Source organism: Echinops telfairi, unplaced genomic scaffold, assembly GCF_000313985.2.
Source record: "Echinops telfairi isolate 266 unplaced genomic scaffold, ASM31398v2 ScPeMD7_23;HRSCAF=83, whole genome shotgun sequence".
In the NCBI taxonomy this organism is placed as follows: Eukaryota; Metazoa; Chordata; class Mammalia; order Afrosoricida; family Tenrecidae; genus Echinops; species Echinops telfairi.
The window spans coordinates 61,910,126-61,925,729 of NW_022103920.1; the positions used below are offsets into that span (position 1 = coordinate 61,910,126).

The following is a 15,604-nucleotide window of genomic DNA, read 5'->3' on the forward strand; positions in this document are numbered from 1 at the left end:
TACTTCTCAAGACTGCCCTCGCATCCGCTCCAGGTGCAGTAAACATGATAGTGCACAAAGTTCTCAAGAATGGATTTAACAACAGCAAATATTTAAGGGATGTTGGAAACCCTTGCTAGGAATCTGCTCTGTAGAAGCTTCTTCCACCAGGCTGTAGCTTTGCTAGACAGCATGGTTGGGATGGCTCCCAACAAAGAAACAAATCTGTCTTGGAAGAAATGTGACCTGAAGGCTGCTTAGAAGGGAGGATGGCAAGACTTCATCTCACATACGCTGGGCATGCTGTCAGGAGAGCCCATTCCCTGGCGAAGGACCTCATGCTTGGTAGAGAGTCAGTGGAAAAGCAGAGGCCCCTCGGCAAGACTGCCACTGTGCATCAGCAGGCTCCAGCAAGGGTGAAGCCGACTGAGGCCCGGGCAGGTCGGTTCTGTTGCACGTCGTCGAGTCACAGTGAGCTGGGTCTACCTAATGGCACCAAACAGCAACACAGGAAGTTAAACCACCTCCTTTACATTATACATCTAAATTAAATGGAAAGCGTTTGTGCTTCAAAGAGACCAGCAGGCAAAGTGCAAAGACAATACACAGAGTGTGAAAAACGTAATTTAAAAAGAATACGTCTGTACAGTGTTTCGTCCTGTTGTGCATAGGGTCACTATGAATGGGAACCGACTGGTTGGCACCTGATGACAACAACATGTGTGTGAACGTTGGACATCGACTAAGGACGACAGAGGGAGATTCGATGCACACTGGTGGCATTGGTGAAGAATACTGAAAATACCAAGGCCTGCCAAAATACCAGATAAATGTGTCTTGGAAGACGTCCATGAGGTCCTTGATGGCTAACAAAGTAACTATTTTGTCCAGCATCCTTATCAGCCACAAGACACACGTTTGCAAGCATGACCTTATGTCAGATCATTAGAACAGAGAAAGAAGGAGAAGACAGCACGTACATAGCCAAAGGCAAGTAAAGCTGAATGCTGGAAGGATCCTCAGAAGCAAGGATGGGGAGACTTTGTCTCACGTAATTTGAGCACATTTACAGGAGAGAGCAGTCCCTGAGAAGGACATCATGCTTGGTAAAATAGAGGGGGCAGCGAAAAAGAGGAAGGCTCTTGGCAAGATGGATTGACACGTGGCAGCAATGAGGGGCTCGGGTAGAATGGCGGTTGTGAGGACGGTGCAGGAGCAGGGCTGTTTCCTTTTGTTGTACGCAGAGTCGCTAGGATCTGGAACTGGCTCCGGCCACCTCACAACAGCGTTTGTGACCAGTGTCGAGTATTTAGAATGCATGCTCTCAAAACTCAACAATAACGAGACAACCAATTAAAAAATGGACAACACATTCAAAGGGGTATTTATCCAAGAAGATCTACTGATGTCCAATAGGTGCATGAAAACTGTTCAATGTTATTTTTAGGAAATGCAAAGCAAAACCACAATTATATACCCTCTCTCACACTCTCACTCATTGCCGGTCAGTTGATCAGGACTCGTGCCTCTGTTGGACACAAGTGAATTTTCTCAATAAAAAGCAAAATGGTGAAGCAGCCTTTACTTTAAGCCTCTGGCCTAACAACTCTTCCTCCCCTTTCTCTTCATAACTGAATCACCACCAAAGTGCTTGGCACGTCAGAATGATTTCCCCATTTTAATTCACTACCTTTATTCTTAAAGGCATCTAGATGGCCATGCCTTTTACATCCATGGGTTTTTCTCTAGTGCTCATGGAGGCGTGAACAGTCCCCCTCTTCTGTAATTTCAGGATGAAGATGCAATGGCTTCTGAAACTGAAGCTCTCTCCTAGTTCATGGCTTTGAATGGGATGTTGTAGGCCTTGGGCCAAAGGAGAGAAAGGCTCGAGTCTCCAGTTTTGATGGATAACTGTGCTTCACAAACATGATTTTCTTCACTGTGTTAAAAGCATCGACAGCAGTCAGCTCATTATAAAATGCCAGTACGGGCTTCTTGACATTTCCTTCACTGTTGGAATGGAAGAAAAGCTACATGCTTCTGATCGGTCTGCCAGTGGTCATCTGCATGTTTCTCATGATGTTAATGATCAGACGGAAGCCTTTCATTTGGGAGGAAGCCTGCATAACCCTTTCTTTCTACACTTTTGATTAACATCATAGACCCTTTTAGTACATATCATAAGTCACACTTCAGGTTCCGTCATTCTTGGGATAATACTTGTTATTACTATGATGGAACTATTACAAGTTCCATAATACTGGCAGTCCTACAACTTGACAAGCAGGTAGCCAAGCCATGCTAACTTTGTTTGGGGTGTGCAGACAAAGAACTGCCAATTGAGGCAGACACAGAAAGGGGAGCAGACACAGTGATTCGTGCCGGTGAGCCATTGTCCTGTGCCCCGTAACATCAGTTAAAGGCACTGGATAGAGCTTGAGGACAAGCCCTCTGGAAATCTTTGCATCCTGAGCACTGTCAGGTAACCTACTCAGGTAGCTTCAAATTTTATTCTGTAGGAAGACCTGATTTTATTTTTTTTTTTGCAGAAGAAATAGTTTCTATTTCGTGTAACATCACTTTTCTTCCTTGATGAAATTGACCAGACCAGATGGAGAGGGAGCTTCCAGTTATTCAAGTAATGTCCACCTGGATTGGGAGGGCCCGTTGGTTCCATGTGTCTTCAGGTCTGGACTCCCCTGTATGACCTTTCAGTGTTCGATGTAGAAGGGATTCTAGACCCAGCCCCTGAATACTGTGAACACTGTAACCTCCTTTATCCAAACACTTAATTTCTCACCCATTAGTAACATCCTTGCACCTGGCTTAACTCTGAGCAACATGAGCTTAGTCTGGAGATGCCTTTCCTAATCAGTAGGACTAATCATTTATCCTCCGAGGTTGGCTGCAGTGTGGGGAGGCCCGAGTACATCTGGCTGCATGATGGCATCTCCACGTCTCCAGTGGGTCTGTCTGAAGCCCTGGTCCTCACAGTTCAGTATGCCTCAGAAACACCAGGAGGCCCTCTGTAAGAGAGAGCACTGCATTCAGTGAGTCTGGAGTGGCACTCAAGAACATGATAGTGATGAATCCTAATGTAGAAGACTTTATTGTATGTCTTAAGGGATTTTGAAGTGTTTTCTTAGCCATTTAAACCACTGTAAATTTAGCTCTGTAATTTAACATTTTTATTAAAATCTCTTATTTTAGACTAAATTACCAGGGTGAAAAGATTTAATCATAACAGCATGATAGAAAATTCATCTCAAATTATATTTCTCTGTAATTCCTTTCCCCCTTTTTTTGTTTTACTCCTCTTCATTCCTTTCCTGGGGTACAGAGATAAGTTGGTTAATTTGCAGTCAAGTCGGGGAGACAGACATAGGATAAAATGCAGAAACATATATCAGGGACTATGACAGAAGTATGTGTGTATGAGATTAGTGAGTTATACAAAGGACTGACGAGCCAGTGTGGAATGTATAAACCCGCTAAAAGGACAAGTACTTGTCATATTAATGCTGTAGTGTATTTTTCCCTTTGGCAGTGAATTTTAACTCATACCTCTTAATATAATCTACTGTAATCTACTTAAGCCAAGAATTGAAGCAAAACGTGTGATGGGCTTATATCTTTAACCCTTTCTTGGCCAAATTGTTTTCTACTTTGTATTGCTTGATGATCCTATGTGTTTTCATTAATGAAAGGTGTGCTGAATCAAGGAACAGTTTTGATATTTTGTGATGAACTATAAACTTGGACCAATATTATAGGGGTCACATATGTCCCTTTGACTCTAGAGTAAGTTACATGAGGCACACTTGTTTTCCTGGACTATGGGAATAGAATTACTTAGGACACTGCCTCCCAGATCCCTTAATGGGTGCATGCCTTTTAAGGACCCTGAAAATACTCTATTGGTGCAAACAATTCATTTTCATGGAAAGGGCATCTTCCAACTAACACACTCAGTCAAGTCAGTTCTGATTCACAGTGACCCTATGTAGAGTTTCCAAGGGGAGCAGACAAGCCTCACCTTTCGCCCATGAAGTGGCTGCTGGATGCGAACCATGGATTGTACAATTAAAAGCCCAACCTTTATCCCACTGCACCACCAGGTTCACTATAAATGATGCAGAAATCCAGAAATATATGTATAGGACTCCACTCCCAGTTAAACAGCGCAAAGATACTGAATTTGGCGGGATCAGATCTCTAGGATGCATGGCATCTCCTAACTCCCACAGTGACCCAGCGGGACAAGGTAGCACTACGCCGTGGATTTCTGAGTGTCAATCCTTAGGGAAGTAGAAAAGCCGTCGCTTTCTCCTCATGAGCAGCTGGTGGTCCCGAACTGGCGGTTCGCAGCCCAGCACATAACCCGCTCTACCGCCAAGACTCGCTCTACCTCATCAAATCCCCCGTAAAAGCAGTCAGAGAATGCCTGTGGCAGGCACTCATGTTTTCTATTTCAGACAATTATGACTGCGCATCACTGAGAAAGTAGCTTCCCAATATGCCTCAGAGGAAGAAAATGTAGGCAGGCTTCCTGGGTCCCACAGCACATGAAAGGGCTAAAGAAAATCACGGCTATATTTCTGGACATATAACACATGTATCTCGTGGTAGAATTTTATGAATATTCTAGTTACGTTGAAGAAGGTCTTCACTGTAGTTGTATAAACTGGATTCTGATACATTGGGGAGAATCTCATCCAGTAGTCATCAGTGTATTGTTTATGATTGATCATTTGAATTGAGAGCCGGGACTCCACCGCGGAGAGGAGCTTGCTAATACTGTTCAAGTACTTATTAGATAATAGTCAAAGGATAGTTTTTTCCTCGATGAGGTAAGATCACTTCTTCACGCTGAGCTTTGAAAACAGAAATGTCATTGTGATGAGATCATTAATGAAAGGGAAACCAAGGGATTCTTCCCTGAGCAGCCAAAGGTCTGAGGGCTGTGTTTTCTTTCAAATCTACGATCTTATGGAATCTGTAGAATGTTCAGGAAAATCAACTTCACTAGTAATTGTTTGGTTTTTAACAATAGGCACTATTATAATCAGTCAAAAAATTAAGAATAGAAACACCCGTGCCACGAACTGCTTACTACATGCCAGGCACTACACTAAGTATATAGTTTTAAGTGTTATTCACTTAAGGCTCACACCAGTTCAATGACGTATCCATTTTCCAGATAAGGGGGGCTTTCCACTCATCCAGAGCTTTCAGCTGCCATGTAGCAGGGAGTGACGAAATGGGGATTAGAGTCCAGAGTGCACAGATGTGCACGGAAAACCATTATGCTCCCTCTGCTGTTGGTTTTGGTGGCCTGATGGATAATCAAATTACAGAGCAGCCTCCCTAGCCCAGTGGCTCTTATAGTCACCCAACAAGATAGGCCTTCGGCTTATGGGGCGTTAGCAGGATGCCCTAGAACTGCTGCCTGCAGATATGGGTACCTCTTAGCCTGTGGGCCTGGAGGTCCCAGGTATGGCACGGTGATCTCTCCAGGCTAGAGGTGGACTGAATTTGAAATAGTGTGGGGCATTCTCAGGCCACATTTCTTTTCCTTTTCTTTGCTTGTGGCAAAGATGGTCCTACTCGAGCCTCACAAGAGATGCTGTGGGCGACTTCGCCCCAGGAGGGGCTGTGCCTCCCCTGGTACCATCCAGTCTCTTTGTCTTGCTTACGTGATTTAAGGAAGACCCGCTTCAGGAAGGGAGCATTCTGTTCTGACCCGAGCAGGTTTTAAAGTAGTACCTTGAATTGCTTGCTGTACAACTTTGCCTTTTGCCTCCCTTGGTCATTTTATTTCTGGTATCCTTGGCATGTTCTCTCATAATACCGGGTGATGACGCTATGAGGAAGTACTGTGGACCCAGCTTAACCCTTCTTCCACTTGTAGCACAAATTTCTGAACTAATCAGGCCTGATTGGCCGAAACTGAGCTTATCTGGACTGCAAAAACAGCCATCTGGGAGTGTTCGCTAAGCCAGCATTCATTTGTTTGCTTATATCCCTATGCACGAATCTTAGTTCTCACTTCTAGTAACCCATAGAAAAGAAATGCTCTTGTTCTCCTAGAAAGATCTGGAAGACAGTGCATGGAAATTCTTAGCTGTGATATGCATTACCAATAAGTATGATTATTGCCAATAATAATCGATACAAATAAATGGTTGTATTTAGTATTAACAATAATAGGAGTAGCGTATCTGAGAAGTTGTGGAATGTAACATTTTGACTGAATGGCTACCACCCTCTTTCTGCCCCTATTACAGCAACACACACATACCTATGTTACAGCTTTTGAAAAAAAGGAGCAGAATATGTGAATTAGCAACTCTATCCACTAAAATGCTCCGGAAACATTTTAAGATATATGTTGTATAAATTATGTACCTATGTATACTATATGTATGTGGCATATGTACATAATGACAATTCTGTGAGGAAGTGCTAGGATTATCAGATTAGGAAACTGAAGCACAGAGAGGCTAGGTAACTTGTCCAAGGTCACACACACAGCGGACAAATGCTAGGGCTGAGCCCATGGGTCAAACTCAGGCTGTGAGGATCGAGTCTATGTACTCACCACCAGCCTATGCTAAATCCTGAGTGACTCAGGAGACTCTGCAGATGAACTTGGGAGAGTTTGGCTTAAGGGCAAGGGCATTGGAGTAGGATGGGAGTGAACAATGTTGTAGATCTGTTCTACCATATCCTAGTTGTACCTGAACTTGAGCATGCCCCTTAAACAGAATCTCACTTTCCTCATCTATAAAACGCAGACGAGGGTGCCTGCCCACACTCTTCACAGAGTTGTTGTGAAGTGCTACACAACTATGGAGAAGTGATCATGGCTGGCCTGTCAATGAGAGAAGGATAAACCGGGGATACCTTAAAATCGCTTTTTAAAAAATAATACATCCTTGACTTCAGAGCATTTTCTTAGCATTCACCTGTCTTCCATAAACACTGTGTGCACAGCATTTGGGAATTTCCAGAGTTCACTCTAATCACTTATGTTTGAATGTGCCCTTCTCACCCGGGCCTTCCCCTGGTCTTACCTCCTTGATCCCAAAGCTGTATCGTAGCTTTCCAAGGCCAAGTTAGTGTTGGAATTCCAACCTAGAATATTTTCTCTGTTAACACAGTGCCCTCTTCTTTGTCTGTCCTTTAAAACAAATTCACAAGCCAGTACATGTTCCTTTTGGGGGAGAAAGGAGAAATTTTATACTCCCCCTGTGGAATAGGATGCTGCTACTGCCCCCATCGATAACATAAGTTAATCCAGTGAGGTAGACGTCGCTTTTCCCCCGTAGTTGAAAACAGCCTTTTTTTTTCTTTTCCTGAGACACTGGAATCCTGTATTGCAAATTAAAGATCCCTTGATCAGTTACTATACAAAGTGGAGTTGTTGTCGGGTGTCCCTGAGTGGATTCCCATTCATAAAGACCCCAAAAACAACAGAACGAAGCACAACCCGGGCCGTGCACCACCCTCCCGATTGTCCTCATGCCTCAGCCTATTGTTGTAGCCTCTGGGTCGGTCAAACCATCTCCTGGGGCCTCTTCCTTCCCACTGCCTATCCACTGTACCAAGCATGGTGTCCTTCTCTGCGGACGGTCTCTCCTGACAGCATGTCTAAAGAATGTAAGACGGAGTCTGGCCATCTTTGTCTCTAAGGAGCACTCTGGTCAGACTTCTTCCAGGACAGATTTGCTTGTCTTTTCATCAGTCCGTGGTACTTTGAACACTCTTCTCCAGCACCACACTTCAAATGCACCTTCTTTAGTCAGTGTCCAATTTTCATCTGCACACGAGGCCACTGGAAATGCCAAGGCTAGGATCAGGTGCACCGTAGTCCTCAAAGTATCATCCTTGCTTTTCGATACTCCAAAGAGGTCATGCACAGCAACTTGCCCCATGCAATGGAGAGCAGCAAGAAGAGGAAGGCCCTTGGCAAGATGGATTGACCTTGGCCGGAACCTTGGACTTACGCATAAGAACAATTGTGAAGATGGTGCAGGCCCAGGCGGTATTTAATTCTGTTGTGCTTAGTGTCCTGCTGAGTTAAAACCAACCTAACAACAACTCCATTTATAAACTGATACAGGGCACTTTAATTTAGGGGCCGACTAGAAGGCAAACAACCACCTATCGGTTTTAATCAAAGCAAAATCACAGATGTCAGAATGGAAAGCTCTCATCTGAGATGGAGCAAGATCTTATTTGGCAGAAAGGAAAGCGAAGAATCACCAGGAGGGAGCGATCTGGTATCACTCAGCACATCATAGCCAGACTCTAGCAGACTTCTGGCCCCCAGGCCAGTTCTACTTTGTGATCTTGGCCCTTGAGTAGCGAGTTGGGAGAGTTTGGGTTTGCATGCCTGTCTCAGCACTTTGTATTGTTGTTGAGGGCGCTTCTGCGCTTTTGCATGGAGTGCCTCCCCTCCCTCAATGTTTGTCTTTGTGACTTACAGAAGAAGACTGCACAAACTGGGCGTGTCCAAGATTACTCAGGTGGATTTCCTGCCGCGGGAAGTCGTGTCTTACTGCAAGGAGACCCAGACTCCCCTGGCTACCCATCAATCCGAAGGTAAGCCCTGTCTTTGCTGACTGCGTGTTTTCTCCAGAGCAATCGTTAGGAAGTGGCATCCTCCTTGAGGACCCCATTGCTGACAATGGGGGGTTCTCGAGGGTCAAGACCGAACCACACGCCGATCGCCAATGCCACCGTGGGCTCTGATTTTGAAAGCCGTGGAGAGGGAGCCCAGGCATTAAGATGAGTTGTAGTAAGATCGCACTTGGTCAAACCTGTGTAAAGAAGGGGGAAATCGTAAATAGTGCAACAGAAACTTTTCTGAATATTATCAATAAGGAGAGTATTATTTTAAGGTTTATCATTTGCAAGGATCAGCAAATTATTGTCTCCCCCACTCTCCCCCCCCTTTCTGTAAATAAAGGGTTACTGGATGACCATTATATTTTCTCCTACACGTCTGTGGCGGGGTGCTCACTTCCAATAGCACAGCTGACTAGTTGTGGCAGAAACTTTATGGCTCACAAAGCCTAAAATATCTACTATAATTGAGTCCTTTAGTGGGGGGCGGGGAGGAGGTAGAGCTACCTCTGATGTACAGCTGTGCCAGTTCAGCTGACAGCACATGAGTTTCTTCCCATAATCTACACACAGCGCTCATACAAGCTTCCCGTGGGTGAAGGTGGATCGAATTCCAAGCCTCCTGTGAGCATAGCAAGGAACAAGTGGGAAATCTGCACACAAACCCCAGCAAGTCATAAACAAGACACAGAAGAAGTCAAAGCTAATACATAAAAGTGCTTCCCAGAAATGAAAACAACGGGCATGTAAAATTACACAGAAGCGAAGAGGGGAGATGCACACCTGACTAGGAAGCATGAAGGTTGCAAGAGAAAGAAACAATCGTGAAGACCATCAGGTTAGAAAACCGGCTAAGTGACACGGGAAACACGGTTGTTGTAGCTGAGCAAGTGTTCTTGTTGTTTTATTGTTCTCTGGGTTCATTGTGGTCACACAGTAAATACCAAGTAAACTCCATGGCAATGAAAAATGATGAACATTTCCTGCCTACGTTGTGACAAATACGTAGATCAATGAGTTTTGGTATGTTCTAGCAACAGATTTTGTGTGTGTATGTGATAAATGAAATCTGACTCTTTGAAGAAAAAGGCTGAACTGTCTTCCTGAAAGTCCATCATCAGTAAAGCGGTTGCGGGGGGGCCCTTCTTGGCTAACGGGACTTCCACTTTTCAAGGCCACGCAGGAAATAGACTTCAGCAGCAATCAAGTAGCACCCTCTGGTGGTCAAATGTTAAAACAACCACTTCAACCCACTTCCATGCCATGTATTAAAGGCGGCAGAAAACACACAGTCAGAGAGCCATTGGGACGTCCCCTCTGCTCTCAAGGGCCTCTGGGCCAGATAAAAAGGTACCTCACCACCCAACCAAAACATTTGTTTGAGTTCTTTTGCTGTCAGAAGTATCTTGAGAACTGTAGCTGGAGGTATGTTTATTTAGGCCCACATGTGACTCAACATAAAGTTATACAACTGAAGTAGGAATAAATTATTTTTTTTTAAATACACATACTTCAGATATTGGAAATGGCACAGAAATATTTACAAGGGGGATAAATTAAGGATGAAAAGGCATCAACTCTAAACTTTAAAACTGGTGCACATCAGAAGGGCGCATCTGTGCATTCCAATGTATTACTGTGGGGAACTCAGGAGCCCTCATTACTCTGCGATCCAAGCAGCAGGAAATGAGGAATTTATTTCTCAGTTACTGGCAGAAGGTCTTCGTTTTGGAGCTTTGTGTGTGTGTGTGTGTGTGTGTGTGTGTGTGTAGGCCTTTAGCTATTAAAATGCCACATTACAGGTTTGAACTCAAAGCCAACGACCCTAACTGTTGACATTAAAGCAATTCCTGATGGGTTGGGACAGCAATAACTTCGACTTGGGTTCACCAAATGCTCTGCTCACCATAGGCTAGACCTTGACGTTTGGCTGTATAAGCCACCTAACCACCTGACTGTGGAAGATGACGAGCCGAGAGGACAGTCAGCAAAGGGGCTCTACCATGCAGTGGACTTGGATTGGCTCCCAAGACAGAGCTTGACCAATAGGAAAGCTTTCATGAAGGTTAGAGACAGTCACCTTCAGGAAAGAGCTAACTTCCACATTGTGTGACACGATGGAGCCCTGGCATGGATAATGTATGAGGGGGCTGCAGAAAGTTTGTGGACAGATCCCTTTACGTTTCATTCTATCTTCCCACGAGCCTTTAGACATATCCTCATATTTAAAGCTGGGATGTCTAAGGTCCATTTTACCTTGTTATTGCGTGTAATATAGGAAGGGATGCAGATAATTCCCTAAGTGATTATTTGACTGTGGAAAGTTAATAATATTTAGGGTAGTGTTTTTAGGTAGTGTATCAGGTAGTACCAATACAGCCAGTTTCTTCCGAGTTCCCATTTTACTTTAAACATTAAAGTAGGAAGTAGTTGAGACTCGTGCAAGCTTACGCTTCCCTTTTCCACGCTGCGCTATAATGAACGTTCCCTTCCCAATGGTTATTAATTTATGATCCTGATGACCTGTCATGAGACGATGATTTAGACAGAGACACTGGGAATACAGGCCCTGGGAATGCCGTTCGTTCAATACAAGGGCTATTCCGCCTTCTCTGCTTAGGCTATGAGTTGGAGAAGAAGGCTGAGGATGGGGCGTGCCGATTTAGGGAACAAGGTCTCAGTATCCCCAAGACATTTTAACCGAAAGTTGTTTGTATTCCCAAGGACTGAAAGAGACAAAAATAAAATACAGCTCCTGGCAAATTGCCACATCCATGCCTGTTACCAATCATCTCCCGCCCTAACCTCCAGCCCTTCGGGGCAGGGAGCTGCAGGTCTCTTGTGTCTTTATGGTTGTCAGTACTTGGCTCAGAATAGGCACCAAGGACTGCTATTGGCCCACACAGGTGATGCCAGAAATCTCTAGGAACTCTGCTGGCAGAATAAGACTTTCTCAACTTGCTGGAGGAAAAGAAGGACCCTGTACTAACTATTTGGAGGATTTCTCCCTTTGCTCTTTATATTCTCTTATAAAGGAGAATGCTGTGGTTTAATCTTGGCCTCCCACCTCTGTCCACTTCCCTCTCCTGCCTTGTTTAAGTCAGTCTGTGATGGCAAACGTAGGCGAAGCAGGACACGCCTGACACGTGGGGGGCATCCAGAGTCAGCAGGCACTTTGGAAGACCAGCTGAGCGCGGTTCCATCATGGAAAGGGAGCCAAGGGATCAGCTTGGCTGGTTGATCTTCTAACGTTTGGTCTAGTACTAGAGGTTAAATCAATTGCTTTAAGAATTTTAAAATATTCATGAAAATATTAAATAATACTTGGCAAAAACAGTAAAACTGTTACTTAAGATATTTCCATATTGCTTCTTGACCAGCATCCTCACTCGAAATATTCTTCCCTTTTATCTGAGCATCGTGAGCTATGTGATTTATCCCTCACCAACCATCTTTTCACTGTAGGGGTAGAATCTCATTTCTTTTGAGGCAGGCCAATTAGACAGTAGTCATTGTGTTTGATATATTAGAGACAAGCCACTTCTTTTGAGGAACGTTTATGTTCATCTCTGAACAACAGTGATTGTGCTGAAAATATGTTTAGCTCTTTGAACACTTTTAGGAATTGCATCATTTACTCATGTACCCCTTGGGGATTTGGGGTGTAACACAAAGCTGAAATGAATGACAGAGTGTCACCCCCTGGTCGTTTGACACTTTTCCTCTTCCTGTTATATTTGTTTACTGAACAAACACTGGGAATAAAAAGGTGGTATTTCATCAAAAGTATAATGGGTTTTATGAGATGAGTGAAAAAGATTGCAAGCATAGTGCCATCTAATTTTTCATACCTGTGAATGGAATGAATATTACGATGGGTGCTTCAAATACACCATTTCACAGATGACATTGCAAAAGAGTAAGGGATGTAAAGTTGTGATTTCCACATTGGGCAGTTGCCCCACCACCCCCTTAGAGAGAGTCTTGATTACAAGAGCCATTTGAATAACTGATTTGCTGAACTCAACAAAATACTGGGCATAGGTTCTGCAAACCAAGGAAAGCTGACTGAAGCCCATCGGCTTTTTGGCAGTGGTATCACTAGGCCCTTAGAAACTTTCTTGATTAGAGGATCCCTATATTTTCATAGGATTTTTTTCCTCCCTCCCTTCTGTGTACATCTGCCTTTGCATAGTACTGAAGTTACCAAACACAACTTATTCTTCAGGTCTTGAGTGAAGGTGAAAAGATTCAGGTCTAATGGAAAGAGCCAGAGTGTTGGCTCAACCCTGACCTGAGAGGAGGATGCAAAAAGGGAGGAGGTAGGTCTGTTTTTTAGTGCAGGCTGTGGCTGGGGGTCCACCCTGGGTTCCATATTTGCCTCCCTATCCAATACCCCATTCTTTCCTGACCAGTGCTCTCATTTTCACATGGTGACATCAGGAATCCAACAGACATTGCTCAGGAACCCTCACAGTTTTAATGCCGTGCTTGGTTTTTGGAAACATTTTTGTAGACACTTATGACCAAAGAAATTCCCTGGGTCCATGCCTTAAGCTAAAATATAGGGATTTAAGCCTGTCATCTCTCCTTTAAACTGTCTGTTCCCATTAGAAGCCGCTACCTCGCACTAGCATCTTTAAATTCTCCGTGTTATTAACACCATTCCACACGAGTGACTATTTGATCTGCTAAGTCCTTCCTTTCAATGGACACTTCTTTGCAAATAGCCATAGAAGAAAAAAATATTTAACTCTTTGTTATGGCTGACAGATCCACATTCCTGAGCGCTAACTGGATGTCTATTCTCTTCAGCCTCAGTAAGGGCCCATGACCATTTCCCCAAGTGACTTTCTTCTGATACTGTGCCTGCACTAGTCTGGCTTCATCATTGTTGACAATGGAAATTATGCTAAACTTAAAAATAAATGAGATTTGTTGGAAATATGTGGAATACTTGGTAGAATTAATGGGGGGGAAAGTTAGAGAATACGTTTGGAAACAAATGGACTAAAATAAAGTGGCCAAACAGCTGACAATGCAGGAAGGGCCTGCCAGAACACCTGCCTCCCAACAATACCTGAAGCCCCAGGGACTACACGCCGTTACAGTCAGGACTGAAACGCTGTGGAACTTTGACTGGATAGTCCTTAACTTTCCCTGCACCCTGAGAGGACTCCTTTGAGATTAAGTAGCTGTATGGAAATGTCCTATTTCCTGAGTCTGGCTTCCTTGACTACAGCTGCTCGCTGTAGCTGTGAGGCGCAAGGCCGTAGAATGGAACTTCCAGGCCAGTTTATCTACTGTCTGGGGAGTCTTTGACCTTTTGATTTATTTTGGTTTATTTCTGATTACTTTCATTTATTGTCACATTACTTCCCCCCAGAAAATGTCTATAGGGTATTTAGATGCTGGATAAGTAATATCTTTAAAGTCCACTCTACTGTGAGAGGAGGGAGGGGGAAGAAATGACAAAATTACAAAATAATATTTACACCTTTTTCATTTATCAACATGGTTAAGTTCCAAAGACCAGGTCATTATGCAAAAACTGGCACTATGCAACCATGGGAGATAACCCATCCATCCATAAAATGGAGGATAACTGGATCTTTAGCTAACTGCCAAGCATTACCATTGTACAGCTGCCAAATCACTGAGAAGCATGGTCCTGCCATGTGGGCAGATAACCTCAACCATCACAACTGTGGTCCCTCTCACTTCGCGCCTCAGTGTGGTGTTAACAGTCAGACAAAAGCCATGAATGTGCAGCGTAGCTGGGATGTCTTTTGTTACTATAAATGAAAACTATTGAGTAACAAGACAGTCAACAGATGAAATGCATGTGTATTCAGTGCCTGGCACACACATATACTAGTGCACTTGTAGTGTTGCTACAGAATTTATTCAATTCAAAAATCGGAAGTACAGAGAAAATACAACTCCTTTGTCTTATCTGTAGCTTTCTGGAGTTGTAATCACTCACTAGCCCAATTTCTCCTGTTAATCACTGTTGGTCTGTTCATCTTGAGCAAGAATGCACATACTCGTCCAGCCTCACTCTTACCTGCTTGTCTCTAAGAACGGGAGAGGAGAGATAGGTGGGATGTACATGATCAGATGGCTTGGTGAAAGGAGGGGAGGGAATTAGAGGGACCCTCACCTGTACCAGTCCTTGGCAGTACATTAGCTGAAACCTACCGTGCTTTGACATGAGGTTTCTGTCCATCTGGGCATAGGCACCCTGTGGTACAAGATATAGCTGTTGAATTTGCCATACGTTCTTTTGTCTTGGTGATGTTCACAGAAAGGTCTACTGTTTTTGTTTTTTGGTTTTTTCCTTGATAACTTGGTCTCTCAGCTCTCGAGCCTCCAGACCTTGAGTTTCACCCTGGACACTATCCAGCCCCAACCTGGAAGTGTACACCCAGCCCATCCGTTGGGGTCCTTTATCCAAAAATAGCAGATCCCCTGGCAGACTGGCTCTCACTCTGTGCCTCAGAGGATCTGTGGGAGTCCCACGAGTTCTCACTAGTCCCACTATGTCTCCATGCCAATTCCCCAACAAGCCTTTGCTGCCTTGTGGTAAATAACATGTATTAAATAATGGTCTTTTTCCCAAATCTCAAACAAGGGATGTGGCTCAAGGTCTCTTTACTTCTTTCTCTTTTCATTTTATATAGAACCCTATCTTTCCAATACTTTGTCCCAGAAAGTAGAAATTCAGATATATCTGAAGAAAAATGAGCAAAGCCCAGAGGCATGTAGGACGCCATTAAGGGAACCAACATACACGCAATGAGGATACCAGGAGAACAGAGAGAAAAAAATCAGAGAAAAAAAAAAGTTTTAAGCACTGATTAAAAACTTCCCAAATTTGATAAAAACTTAAAACACAATAGAAAAACTCAGCAGACTGCAAGGATGACACACACATGACACACAATGAAGACTTACATAGAGACACACCAGACCTCCAAGACAAAGGGACAGT

The 15,604-nt window shown here is 43.8% G+C and overlaps 1 protein-coding gene across 6 annotated transcripts in view; it reads left to right on the forward strand.

The window, feature by feature from the left end:
• The window catches only part of DYNC1I1 (dynein cytoplasmic 1 intermediate chain 1), a 321,188-nt gene that overhangs the window by 51,937 nt on the left and 253,647 nt on the right, over positions 1 to 15,604 (forward strand). For all 6 annotated transcript variants that reach the window (XM_004702674.2, XM_004702676.2, XM_004702675.4 and 3 more), the window contains one exon: positions 8,471 to 8,586. In XM_004702674.2, the coding sequence (XP_004702731.1) occupies positions 8,471 to 8,586 (116 nt within the window). The remainder of the gene's footprint in view (positions 1 to 8,470; positions 8,587 to 15,604) is intronic.